Below are 13873 nucleotides of genomic sequence, written 5' to 3' on the forward strand. Positions count from 1 at the left end.
GAAGGACAGCTGATTGCATAGCAATGCATCTGAATACTCACACATGTGAACTCCATGTATTACAGAGGGATCTGGACGGTGCAGCAAACAGCTGAATGCACAATGCGTTACAGTAGCTGAACTGTTCTGTCAGCAAGGGAATGCTTTGCACTTAGCACATTCCAGAGGCAGTTTAATGGACTGTGATGTGTTGAAGTGCAAGAGAACTCGTGGACTGCATTACACAGAGGATGCAATGGATGAGGTTTGTCTTGCAGATTGACTCCATGAGTTAACACATTTAATTTCCCCATCTGTTCTGCTGTGTTCCACACCTTAACCCAGGCTTTTCTACATGGAACCTATGAGCAGATCAATAGAATTCATACACACATCCGTGGGTGGTCTGAATAATACTCCCTCCGCAGTGATAATGTAGCACATAATGACTGCCACATCAGTTATAACCCATGACGCGGCATGAATTATGAATTAAGATGTCAAGAAGTTGAGTGTTTATGAGCTGAAGATAATTTAAATTTAATTAGAAAAGGAATTAGCAAGTGAATAGTTTGTTCAGTAGAGACCGTTCATTTGGTGTGCTTGTTTCTCTCGATACCTGCTCTCCTGGTCAATGGATTATAATGTTTTCCCACTTTCACCGTATAGAACTATTAGAGGGGACACACGTTCTCCATGACCCAGAACCAGGGATGTTGTAAGCTGATGGTGTAACTCCTGTTAATGGCACCCTCTGCTCCATCTGATCCATTGTAACACATAGTAAGCTGGCTGTATCAGTTACTGTCACTCATTGTGGATCAGTAAAAGCTTCTTCACCCTCCCTAGCTCTACATTACTGCTTCCCTGAGCTTGTCAAGAACCAAAAAGGATTTGAGGCCCACCTAACCTGGCTTGCAATCCTGATACCCCACGTAAAATTCAATCACATTTTGATGAATTGGATTGGAGCTGCCTGCACTTCACCTGCCCTCTCTCTGTCTCTCTCTCTCTCTCTGTCAGGGAGAAGAAGCAGAGCCACAATAAGGAGAGAAATCACTAGTAACACACCGGAACATATAATCAGCTGAACGCAGTTTCCCTGACAGCACATTCACCCAAACTGAATATTTCACCCTCAGGTTCCAGGTTCCTGGGTGATAAGCAGCCTCGCAGTTTAGTCACTCGGGTTTTGATGTAGCTCAGCATGGTATTCACTCAGTCACATCCAGGAACTTAGCAACATCAGTACCGCAGCAGGCCATTCAGCCCCTCGATCCTGTTCTGACATTCTATAAGATCATGGCTGATCTGTATCTCAACTCCAATTACCCGCCGTTACCCCATATCCCTTGATATCCTGACCTAACAAACATCTATCCGGGAATAGAGTTCTCTCCCTCTCCACGTCTTGACCTGTGCTGTCTCTGTGTAACACATGCTTCTATCCTCATCACATCTCTGCAGCCTTTCCTGGCCTGGCACAAATTAGCTGTCACTTTGCTTTTCAGAACATTTCTAATTGATTTCAGTCTGTAAAGCACTTTGAGATGTTTATTTTACCTTACCTGAAAGGTTCCATATAAATGTAATTTGTTGTTATTGCCATATAAATGTAGTTTGTTGTTGTTATTGCTATATAAATGCCAATTGGAGTTCAGACAGGATTGCACACTCTGCTGGGGTCAGGATTCTGCTCATTGAGGATCAGTCACTGCATTGAAGCAGCCGCTCAGTGAGAACATTGGGTGCTTAAGCTGCACTTAACTAAAGGTTCCTGCACATGTAACCACGACTGCAGTATTCGTTAATCTCCGAGCCCACAGCAGCCTGCCGTGCCACCAGCCAGGAATTCACAGGGTGATTAGTTTACTAATGATGTGGAGTCTGCCTTTCCAGCAGCCGGTTACAGAGAAAGGAGGCCGTGGAGTTATTGCAAGTAGTGAAATATCTGCTCAACTCATCCAACTAATGTTAAAAAGTGCTGGAACTGCACATTGTGTACACAGGCTGTTACTGTCTAACGTACACAGGCAGCTACTCCCTAACGTACACAGGCAGCTACTGTCTAATGTACACAGGCAGCTACTGCCTAATGTACACAGGCAGCTACTGTCTAATGTACACAGGCAGCTACTGCCTAACGTACACAGGCAGCTACTGCCTAACGTACACAGGCTGCTACTGCCTAATGTACACAGGCAGCTACTGCCTAACGTACACAGGCTGCTACTGCCTAATGTACACAGGCAGCTACTGCCTAACGTACACAGGCAGCTACTGCCTAACGTACACAGGCAGCTACTGCCTAACGTACACAGGCTGCTACCGTCTAACGTACACAGGCTGTTAGTGTCTACTGTACACAGGCAGCTACTGCCTAACGTACACAGGCTGCTACTGCCTAACGTACACAGGCTGTTAGTGTCTACTGTACACAGGCAGCTACTGCCTAACGTACACAGGCTGCTACTGCCTAACGTACACAGGCTGCTGCTGTCTAACGTACAGACTGCTACTGCCTAACGTACACAGGCAGCTACTGTCTAATGTACACAGGCAGCTACTGTCTGATGTACAGTGATTGCACCTGTCCGCTCACAGCCACAGGGTGACACTGCTCCGCAGTGACCAGGGGAGGGGTCTCTGGTGGCAGTTGGGACAGTGTTTGTTAATCACAAATGACAATTGTTTTGTTTGGTTATTGTTTGGTTAGTGTCACTGGACACTATCCCGCCTGAAGTTGTTGCTGTTGTCATCATATACTCGCTTCCCATAATGGGAGATCACTGAATAGTAAAGCAATGAATTGGGAGACATTGTGGGGAAAAGCGAAACATTGGACATGTAAATGAAATGGGCAAACGTATTTATTTTTACTAATTAAGTATTCATATTCAATGTTCCTCAGAAGTCAAAGACAAAGCGGTTGAGTTGCTTCAAGTATTGTGGTTTGAGATAGTGCTGTAGCTCACTCTTCGTCACCCACACGTGGTCCTTGACGTCCGTTTGCAGGTCTCCATTTGTCAGCATTGCTTTAAAGAAGAAAACCTTGGCTCCCTCATAGCCAGAGGAGCGCAGTGTGATGGGATAGCGATATTTATACAAGCCACTGGGGGCTTTGCCCAGAAAACATGCCCTCAGTTTGTCTCCTGCAGAAAGACAGAGAAGCTAAAATTAACTGGAATATTTACCCCGGGACAAACACCAGCCAATGACTGATTTAGAAATCGAATGACACACGTGCACTGGAATCACTTGTTTTTACACAGGATTAATGGGAAGCCGGGAACAGGAGCATTTGGTCCATCAAACCCACTCCACCACCACCAATAGCTTGCATTTATATCGCTCCATCACACAGGGTAGGTCCCAGAGCGCTCCCACAGCCCATTCCAGGTCACCTCCTCCCTCCTGTCACCTCTGTTAATATTCCTACCTCCCAAATATCTTTCTTCAATCACTTGATTGATTTGGCAGATATAGTTTTCTATCTTAATGTGAAAATCTTTCCTCCAACCTGTGCCTCTGTGTCTTCCCCATCTGATAGCCTCACCTGACAGTGCTGACAGGGTACGCTCTGCCGTTCTCCGCAGGCTTTCCCAGGGCTTCCATTCCCCCTGGGGCAACAGCCACAGCTCCTCATCCCCAAGCCTCTCCTTCACCAGTAATATCAGCTTGTCTTCAAGTTTCCTGTTCAGTGACAGACGATCATTCTCCCTGTCCGCATCTACAGCACAGAGGGTGAGACGGTTACTAGGTACCGGTATACAACAACAACAACAAGATTCCATTTATAGAGCGCCTTTCAAGTCGGGAGGATGTCCCAAGGTGCTGGACAGTTGGGTCAGGACCCGAGCAAGGGGGAAATGGTCAATGTGAGGGGAGGGAAGGGAGGGAGCGAGGAGGGGGTAGAGAGTCGAAAGGGGAGCTGAAGGCACGGTCAAAGAGAAAGGTCTTGAGACCGGCCTTGAAGGAGGAAAGGGAGGAGGCAATGCGAACGCACTGGGGGATAGAGTTCCAGAGCCTCGGGGCTGAGAGGCTGAAGGCCCGACCACCAATGGTAGGGCGGTTGGGGCGGGGGATGTGGAGCAGACCGGAGCTAGAGGAATGGAGGGTACGGGCAGGTAGGTAGGGGGATAGTAGGTCACAGAGGTAGGAGGGAGCAAGGCCATGAATGGCCTTGTAGGTGAGGATGAGGATCTTGAATTCGATCCTCTGGGGGATGGGGAGCCAGTGGAGGCGAGCGAGGGTGGGAGTGATGTGGTCGCGGTGTCTGGTGCGGAACAGTACACGAGCTGCAGAGTTCTGAATGACCTGCAGTGTGGAGGGAGGTGGCGGGAAGGCCGACGAGGAGAGAGTTCCCATAGTCCAGCCTTGAGGTGATAAAGGTGTGGACCAGTTTCAACCGCGTGAGGGGTGAGGTAGTACCGTAGTCTGGCGATGTTTCAGAGGTGATGGAAGGCGGTGCCAGTTGTGGTGCGGATATGAGGAAGAAAGGACAGCTCAGGGTCGAACAGAACCCCGAGGTTCCTGACCGGCCTTGAGAGGTGGAGAGTGCAGCCTTGGATGCTGATGCTGTCAGCGCCTGAGGTGCGGAGGCGCTGACGTGAGCCAATCAGGAGGGCCTCAGTTTTGCGTACATTGAGCTGAAGAAAGTTGTCTCTCGTCCAGTACTCGATGTCGGACAGACAGCTGTCAGGACATCGGGGGTCGTGGAGTTGAGGATAGAGGAGGAAAGGTAGAGTTGGACTATACGAGCAATCCTTGGACCAAACAAGTAATCCTTGGACTATACGAGTAATGCTTGGACTATACGAGTAATGCTTGGACTATACGAGTAATCCTTGGACTATACGAGTAATCCTTGGACTACACGAGTAATCCTTGGACTATACGAGTAATCCTTGGACTATACGAGTAATCCTTGGACTATACGAGTAATCCTTGGACTATACGAGTAATCCTTGGACTAAACGAGTAATCCTTGGACTACACGAGTAATCCTTGGACTACACGAGTAATCCTTGGACTATACGAGTAATCCTTGGACTATACGAGTAATCCTTGGACTATACGAGTAATCCTTGGACTATACGAGTAATCCTTGGACTATACGAGTAATCCTTGGACTATACGAGTAATCCTTGGACTATACGAGTAATCCTTGGACTACACGAGTAATCCTTGGACTATACGAGTAATCCTTGGACTATACGAGTAATCCTTGGACTATACGAGTAATCCTTGCATTTGGTATAGTGTCCACAACGTAAATGTCAAAGTACTTCACAAGTTTAGCGGCTGCGTATATGTGGACAAACACGGCAACCAATTTGATCCCAATTTGACTGACAGCCATCAAGTGAGTAATGAACCTTGTACCCGCTTGGCGGGGCTGAACTTCTTTAGCTTCTGGTCCCAGGAGTCCTCCAGGTCCTGGGCAGACACGATCTCCTGCCCCACCACTTCCTCCTCGTCTGAGTCGTAATCATCAGCCAATCTCCGCCGCACTCTCTCCTCGTCCTCGAACACTCGAAGCTCGTGGTCAGAATACAGACTTTTCTCTTGTTCCATCTGTGAAGCAGAGAACCGCACTTGTACCCGATCACACTTACACCCGATCACACTTACACCCCGATCACACTTACACCCCGATCACACTTACACCCGACCACACTTACACCCGACCACACTTACACCCGATCACACTTACACCCCGATCACACTTACACCCCGATCACACTTACACCCGATCACACTTACACCCCGATCACACTTACACCCGATCACACTTACACCCCGATCACACTTACACCCGATCACACTTACACCCGATCACACTTACACCCGATCACACTTACACCCGATCACACTTACACCCCGACCACACTTACACCCGATCACACTTACACCCGATCACACTTACACCCGATCACACTTACACCCGATCACACTTACACCCGATCACACTTACACCCGATCACACTTACACCCCGATCACACTTACACCCGATCACACTTACACCCGATCACACTTACACCCGATCACACTTACACCCGATCACACTTACACACTTACAACCAACGGGTAAGTTCAGTGAATTCTCCTCACACTGACACTGACCCGAGGCCCCGGCGCGGCCTGAGGCTGAGGCTGTGGCTGAGGCTGTACCCGAGGCCGAGGCCGAGGCCGAGGCTGAGGCTGTGGCCGTGGCCGAGGCCGAGGCCGAGGCCGTGGCTGTGGCTGTAGCCCCGAGCCGAGCCGAGGCCGCTCACCTGCTGCAGTAAGTGTGTGACTTCGGTCTCTCTGGGGTTCGGTGTCCGGGAGACTGCGGCGCTTCTCTGCAGACAAACGGCCCCGAGCAGCCGCCAGCGGCCGCCCCCCCCCCCGCCCCCGCCCCCGGGCCCCGGGCCCCCGGACACGGGCCGCACCGCCAGCGCGAGCCCCGCGGCCGCCAGTCTCCGCGCCGCCATGTCCCCCCCTCCCCCCCCGCGCCGCGCGGACTGTGGGGCCCTCCCGCCCTCGGCCCCGCCCTCGGCCCCGCCCACAGCCGCGGGGAGGGGGGGGGGGAGCGGCGCCATGTTGCGGGGATTGTGTGGCCGCTTCATCCCGGCCTCCAGGTCAGTGCGGCCCGGGGGGGGCGGGGGGGGCCCGGGGGGGGGCGGGGGCGGGGATCAGTGCGGCCTGACACTGAAACGGGGCCTTATTACCGGTGTCTTGTGTATCAGTGGCAGCGGGGGGGGGGGGGGACAGGCGGTGAGGGGGGACAGGCGGTGAGGGGGGGGGGGGGGACAGGCGGTGGGGGGGGGGGGCGGTGGGGGGGGGACAGGCGGTGGGGGGAGAGGTGTATTAATTGAGTATTAATTGAGAGGTGAATGAGGGTTTACTGTGAGGGGATAAATGCGAAGACGTGTGGGGGGTCACTGGGGAGTGACGGGTCTGTAGTCTGTGTGGAGTCCTGTAGCTCAGTGGTTAGAGCACTCGCTTTGCGAGTGAGAGACCTGAGTTCAATCCCCGGGGGGTCAGTCAGGGCGAAACCTCGGGCAAGTTTCCTTACTCCACACAGAGCCTAATAATAATCCCTCCAAAACCAAAAACAATAATAAATTGGTCATTTTCAATCTGCGACTGTTTGTGGGACATTGCTGTGCGCAATTGGCTGCCGCGTTCGCCCACAGATATACAGTCAATTCACTTTACAGTGTGTTCTGTGAAGCGCTTTGGGACGTCCTCCCAACATGAAAAGCGCTATATCAAATGCGAGGATTATTATTATTATTCCGGGGGGGCATCACCGCGGGGAGTGTCGGGGGGGGGGGGGTTATGGGGGTGACGGTGGGCAATTACTCGCTGATCTCTCTCTGCCCCTCACAGAGCCGTGGCCCATGGCCGCCCAGTGCTGACCAGCTCGCACAGGTGGCAGGAGGACACAGGGAGAGATGGCAGCTCCTCACAGCCTGAACCCACAGCAACGGCTCCCGGCTTCAGGTGATCCTTCACACACAGCAAATAATCAAACTCAGCGGAACCTGCAGCGCAAATCCACTGAATGTTGTTGATGAATAAGTGGCTTTCTCGTCTCCAGATTGTTTGCGCTGAGACACTTTGTGCCTGTGTGTGTTACAGTATTCTGCCCCCAATGCCGGGTGAGGACAGCCCTCTGCGCTGGGGTGGCAGAAAGTACGAAGAGCTGCCCATAGCCCACGTCAAAGCAACGTATAACAAGTAAGCCGCGTCTGAATACATGAGCAGACGGACGTATAGCTGTGTTGTGACTCCTGACATCTAAACTCTTCCCTGTCTCCCAGCACCCACATCCAGGTGACGAGCCACCAAGGGGAGTATGTGGTGCGCACTTCCTGTGGAACGGAGGGCTTCAAGAATGCGAAGAAAGGCACCCCGATCGCAGCCCAGACGGCCGGCATCTCAGCAGCAGTGGTACTGAGCCTTTGTTCCCATAGTAAATGTCTCTCTAACGTCAGGTCAAAGAATGGCCAGCTTGGTCTCCGTTTGCTGTGAAGCGTTTTGAGACATTCGCTTGCCGTGACAAGTATTCTATCAAATTAAGGATTAATATTAAAATGAGCAGGCTGCGTTCTTGCTCAGCAGAGAGCTAAAGTGAGATCTTTTGGTAGTTATCTAAATTCTAAATCATCTTTCCTTTGATTGGAATCAGGTAAAAAGTAAAGATTTCTGTTGATTATCGGTTACACAAGGGCATCAATTGGGGATCATCACCATAAAGAAAGGTTACGAGAAATTCTCACCCAGAGGGTTGTGAGAGGACTGAATGTCAGTGCACAAATGGCCACCAAAACCAAGTCCACAACAACAGTTAAAAGGATTGTAAAGATACTTGGAGGAAAATAATATAAAACTTACAGGAAAAGAAGAAATATGAGAGAGCTCCAGTGGGGAGCGAGCACCAGCACAGACCTGTTGGCTTAAATGGTATCTTCTGTAACTACGTAATTATTGTCAGATCAGGTCCTGAATTGGGCCTGGGTGTTGATGTGAGCAGGAATGGGGTGAATGGTCTTCCCTGTATTCTGTTGGTTTGATGCTGTTCTTGCAGTTGTAGGTTTGATTGCAATGAAGCAGTTGCTTTTCATTGCACTGCCCATGATGCTCATCATTCACTGGCAGCCGCTCACACTTGCTGCAACATCCATAATATTTATCTTGCTGCTTTCAACATTTTACCCACAAGTCATAAATTTTCAGTCATAAACTCAGCATTAACCACTTCATCAGCTGTAGTGTGGCCACAGCACCAATTCTGGTTATTAATAAATGGCCTGAAACACTGATTGTGACACTGACTTGCTGGTAACACTGGCTGTCAGCCCCTGCAGTGCCTTTAATTCATTGAAAGTTAAAAATCATACCCTCAAAACATAAATATTCCCATCTAAGCCACAGTGTCCTCTCGGCTAGTTGTTTCTGTGCTGCCCTCGCTCGCTCGCTCACTCACCTACTCACTCACTCACTCACTCACACCCTAGCTTACAGTCTGGCTATCTCTCTGCGCATGTTGATAATAATAATTCTTGCATTTGATATAGCGCCTTATAATGTCTTCAAGATGTCTCAAAGCGCTTCACAGGATACGCTGTCAATTGAATTGAATGTATATTTTTGGGGCGAATTGCGCACAGCAGTGTCCCAAAAACAGTTGTGGACTGAGTGAGCAAATTATTATTTTATGAAGGGATTATTACTATGGTGTGTTAACTGTTCTCAGAGCACTAACCAGTGCATAGGGTTCTCTCTACGATTCGGTTGGTAAAGTCGGAGCTGGGATAATACTGAGCCACACACCCAAAAGATTCTCAACTCAACATTCAGCTAAGGTGATCAATAAGAGGTTGGCTCCGCATCACTAATTAATCATCATATTTCCTTAATATTCATTGCCAAATTTGTGTGAGAGAAATTTGTGCGTCGGCTCCTCTTGTACTATAATAATAATAATCATCCTTGTATTTGGTCTAGTGCCTTTTCACTTTATCGAGTCATCTCATAGAATTGACTGTAAAATGCATTTTATAGACTGTATTTTACAGGGGAACATGACAACCAATTTGCTCACTGCAATGTCCAACAACCAGTCACCAATTTTATTTGGGGGATTGTTGGCCAGGACACCAGGAGAAGTTCTATTCTTCTTTTGAATCGTGCCATGGGATCTTTAACATCCACCTGAACAGGCACAGACAGGCAGCTCAGTTTAACATTTCATCTGAAGAACAGCACCTCCAACAATGGCCTCCAGTGGAGCTTAAGCCCACAACCTCCTGACTGAGACATGAGAGAGCTGCCAACTGAGCCAGGCTGACACCTATAACTGATGCTTTACCCCTTCATTCAGAATTTCATCCCATTTATCTTTTGCCCACTCACCCCTGGACTCCTCTCACCCTGTGTCTTGGGTAATTGGAGCCTGCTTCACTGGGAGAAATGCTGTGCTTTCCTCGGACACTGTTTGATCTCAGTGATTTATGAGCTTTCTACAGAGCTCAAGATTAACTGTTTGCAGTTTGCTTTTGGCAGTTATACACCAGGCAGCCTACCCTGCACCAGCTCCTCACGTGAATGGAAGCCAGTGCTTTGCCTTTAGGCTAAAGGTTAGACTGTTGTCGGGCTCTATGATCCCATCAGGCCTCTACAGTAACGTCACCTGTTTAGGTTACGTAGCAGCTCTCCCCTGTAATGAAGACACAGCTGATTCTGACGTTCACAGCAGCTGCCTGTCTGTTAGTGGCAAACACGTGTCTCACACATTTCAGTTGAAATTCATTACATTTGCTGCTCATCCTCCTGGATGTTTTTGCAGCAATACGGCCAAACCTGTCTCTAGGGGACTGGGCAAAGTGGCCTTGATATAAGAGTGGCATCTGAGTAAGGGTTTGTGTGTGTGAGGGTGGTGGCCTGAACAGGTTTGTCTGTATTTTCAGTAGTCGTGGTCAGTTTGATGTGAGTTGTACACGGCAGTGACCAGCAGAGGATGGCATTGCCCTGGTACAGGGAACATGCATGGCTAACAGGCAGTGTGATTAGATGTTGCTGAGGCTCTCGCTGCTGATCAAAAGGTGGCAGATGTTTGTAATAATACAGCAGCAATCCTGGTGAGGAGGGGAGATGAAAGAGCGAACACACAGAAACATTGGAATAAAATGATTTCTCTTTCTGTTTGTCCACAGAAAGCTGCTGTTAAAGGTGTTTCCTTTGTGCGAGTGCAGGTGAAGGGGCTGGGCCCCGGCCGGACGGTGAGTTATTGACCAGGGCTGGTCCCCTCCTGGCTGCAGGTTTGGTTTAGTTGCTGCTGCAGCAACAGCCTTTGGATCTCATCGGCTGAATATGGTGCATTGTGTGGTTCCCACGTGGCCCTGTGTCTACACCACTGAGCAATGCTCAACAATGAGAACAGTTTCTGTGGCGCTTGTGATCTGATTGGATGATATTGACTTCAGTTAAAGTTGAGCAATGACATGACTACAGATCACAAACTTGTATTTACACCGGACCTTCACGCGGGGTAGCGACTCGGCGCACTGAACGTTTCGCCAAATCAAACTTAGATTCTTGTGTTTCTTACAATCTTTGTTTTATTCTGGGTTATTGATTGTTTTTTCAGCACTAAGCTTTTCTGGTGCTCAGTTAGTTTGTACGGGTTAATCTGCAACTGGTGCGCTGCTGAGTTTCAATGGAAACCACATAACAGTTAGATATCGGCCCACAGTGAGTGAGTGAGTGAGGCTCAGGAGAGTTGAAGCTGTGAGTCTGAATGCTCTCTGGTCCTCACCCACATGTGGAGCTGGGCATTGAGGGGTAGTGGGTACTCTGGCTGTGGGGAGAAGATTGGAACGAGTATCTGACCTACTTGTGTTTGATTGCGTAGCCGCTGCTGCTGGCATTGTGAAAGCATGATTTTATACGATCAGCATCATTGTGCTTTGTCTTGGTTTGTTTTCTGTTGCAGTCTGCCATCAAAGGTCTTGCGATGGGTGGCCTGCAGGTTGTTTCAATCACAGACAACACTCCCATACCTCACAACGGCTGTCGACCACGCAAGGTCCGCAGGATGTGAGGCGGTTCCTCACCCCCTCAGCTAAACACTGACTACGTCACACAGAGACAGCGGCTTCTGCTCTAACGTTCCCGTGTAAATCTGTCTCAGAGTGTACACAACAATAAAACCTGACTGTCTACTGGGTACAGCATCTATTAATGTAGCGCCTTTCACACCGAACATCTCAAACTGCGTGACAAGTCTAGTAGTGAGTGAGCAGGAAATGGGACATTTAAGGATGTGGCTGACCAAAGGTCAAGTGAAAGTGAGGTTTTTTGGAAGGTTTTGAAGACAGAGAGCGAGTGGTTTTAGAGGGATACCAATGAGCTCTCTCATCTCAGAGCAAATCCTACAGTCTTTATGTGGCTTCCGAGGACAGTTCCCTTTCAGATCTTACTGAGAATGAAGAGTAAAATGTGACAAGTGATGCCGGTTTCAAATGACGAGGGTTAAAATCAGGTTAGTGTACATTTGCTTGTAGAGTCCCCACTCGCCTGTGGCGTGTGTGTGCCTGTGATGTGCTGATGTCTAGTCCCTTTCTCAGTGTGGTATAAACAATACAGCCAGCTAAATCAGCATCCTTCTAATTCGTTCACGCGTTGATTATTTTTCATCAAAATACCTTTCATTTTAATTGGAGCATTATCCCGACGAGTGCCAAGATTTAATACAGTCCAGTAAACTCCAAACATACTGCAAAACCTGCACCGATAAAAGTCATTAATGGACATTACTCACACATTCTAAATCAGTATCAGCCACTGATTTCCATAATAAAAGAGATTAGTTGCCATTTCAGTGAGGTGGGGGACAGCAGGGTGGCCAGTTAACCTCCCAACATTACCCAATAAATATTAGTTCAGATGCACCACTGATACAGCCAGATTCTGAACACTTCACAGGAGATTAAACTAAATGAATTGTGTCTGTTCTACAGCAGTGTATCGTGCTATTTTCCTGACTGCGTTATTTTAAATTTACAATAAATTATCTTTCAGTCTGAAATGTTATTTGCTGCACCGGATTCTCACCCTCACATACAAATCTGCCCACGCCCTCGCACCCCCCCCCCCCCACCCACCCACTCTGTAATCTCTAGCTTTGTTCTTCTGCTCAGCAAACTCAGGCCACTGCGCATTCCCCATCATCAACAGCCGTGGCCTCAGCCGGTTCACTTTCTAGAACTGCCTCCCTCAACCCCTCTTTTCAAAAATCTCTCTTCCCCCCCCCCTCCCAGATTGGTGTCTGGCACAATGTCTATCCTCTGAGACGTTGTTCCAAGTTAAGGTGCTGCATAAATGCAAGTTATTGTTGATTCTTCATTTTTAAATGTTTGCTAAATTATCGAGAATAAACTTGCTGATGCTCACAATGAGGCTTTGTACTTAGGGACGTCCTCCCGACGTGAAAGGGGCTCTATAAATACAATCTTGTTGTTGTTGTACTTGTATCTAGTGCCAACTTAATTATCATTCTATAGTAATCTCTACTGACAATCTTGTCGTTAAAGAACAAGTGCAAATCAGTTAAAATACGTTGTTGTGCTCAGTGCAACTGCTGATATTTAATCCATCGTGTCACACCTTGTGTCACACCTCGTGTTACCCTCTGGCATGGGAAGCCCCCCCATAAAACAGCTGTAACAGTAGACTCCAGTCACAGGCTCTCTGTCTTGTTCTCTCTATCCCCCCCTACACACACAGTACTGAGAGGGGTACTCACAGCCCTCATTGTTCTATAAACAGTATTCATACAGCAAAATAACCAATTCATATTCCTACAATTGTATTTTGAACAGTATGGTATTTACTGCATGTTATTCAGCCATAAATGGCAGTTCATTTGGAAAGGATTGTAATTAGCTGCTCGCAGACAGGTCGAGGCTGCCCCTCGCTGCTTGTTACTCCACTATCCTGACAAACCAGAGACCCTTCAGCCCACATGTGTCAGAGGACAGGAAACAGCACAAAGTGAGGACAGACAACAAAGAGCACTACAGCCTTTGATGCAGCATCACAATTCGCTGCCAATTGTAGGGCCTTTTTCAGTTCATTAGCCGGGTCCTTCTCAGGTACACTGGAGTAGTTTCTGTAAGTGGTGAAGGTTCTCTACAAGACAACCAGTGAACCCACTGGAGAATTCACTTGATCTTCAAGCTCTTAATGCATTTCCAGCCTGCGTTTCACAGGGACAACATCACCACATACATTTGTTATTTTGTTTAAAATGTTGGTATATTTTGTACTTGTAAAGATTTACCTAATGCTAATCAAACTGTCCTGCACACAGCAATCACCTCCAACTTCTACACCTCGTGT

The 13873-nt window shown here is 48.5% G+C and overlaps 2 protein-coding genes across 2 annotated transcripts; one reads left to right on the forward strand and one right to left on the reverse strand.

Moving 5' to 3' along the window:
- Positions 1 to 2831: 2831 nt before the first annotated feature.
- Positions 2832 to 6456, reverse strand: mrpl46 (mitochondrial ribosomal protein L46). Its single transcript, XM_042343125.1, has 4 exons — positions 6259 to 6456; positions 5358 to 5556; positions 3536 to 3709; positions 2832 to 3131 (listed from the first exon to the last, which is right to left on the reverse strand). The coding sequence occupies exons 1-4, from the start codon at positions 6454 to 6456 to the stop codon at positions 2887 to 2889; spliced, it is 816 nt and encodes a 271-aa protein (XP_042199059.1). The 3' UTR covers positions 2832 to 2886.
- An 84-nt stretch (positions 6457 to 6540) lies between these two features.
- On the forward strand, positions 6541 to 11699 carry mrps11 (mitochondrial ribosomal protein S11). The gene is made up of 6 exons (XM_042343103.1): positions 6541 to 6603; positions 7358 to 7471; positions 7610 to 7708; positions 7792 to 7921; positions 10687 to 10752; positions 11466 to 11699. The coding sequence occupies exons 1-6, from the start codon at positions 6563 to 6565 to the stop codon at positions 11571 to 11573; spliced, it is 558 nt and encodes a 185-aa protein (XP_042199037.1). The 5' UTR covers positions 6541 to 6562; the 3' UTR covers positions 11574 to 11699.
- The last annotated feature ends 2174 nt before the right edge of the window (positions 11700 to 13873 follow it).

Source organism: Callorhinchus milii, unplaced genomic scaffold (assembly GCF_018977255.1).
Source record: "Callorhinchus milii isolate IMCB2004 unplaced genomic scaffold, IMCB_Cmil_1.0 Scaffold22, whole genome shotgun sequence".
Taxonomy (NCBI): Eukaryota; Metazoa; Chordata; class Chondrichthyes; order Chimaeriformes; family Callorhinchidae; genus Callorhinchus; species Callorhinchus milii.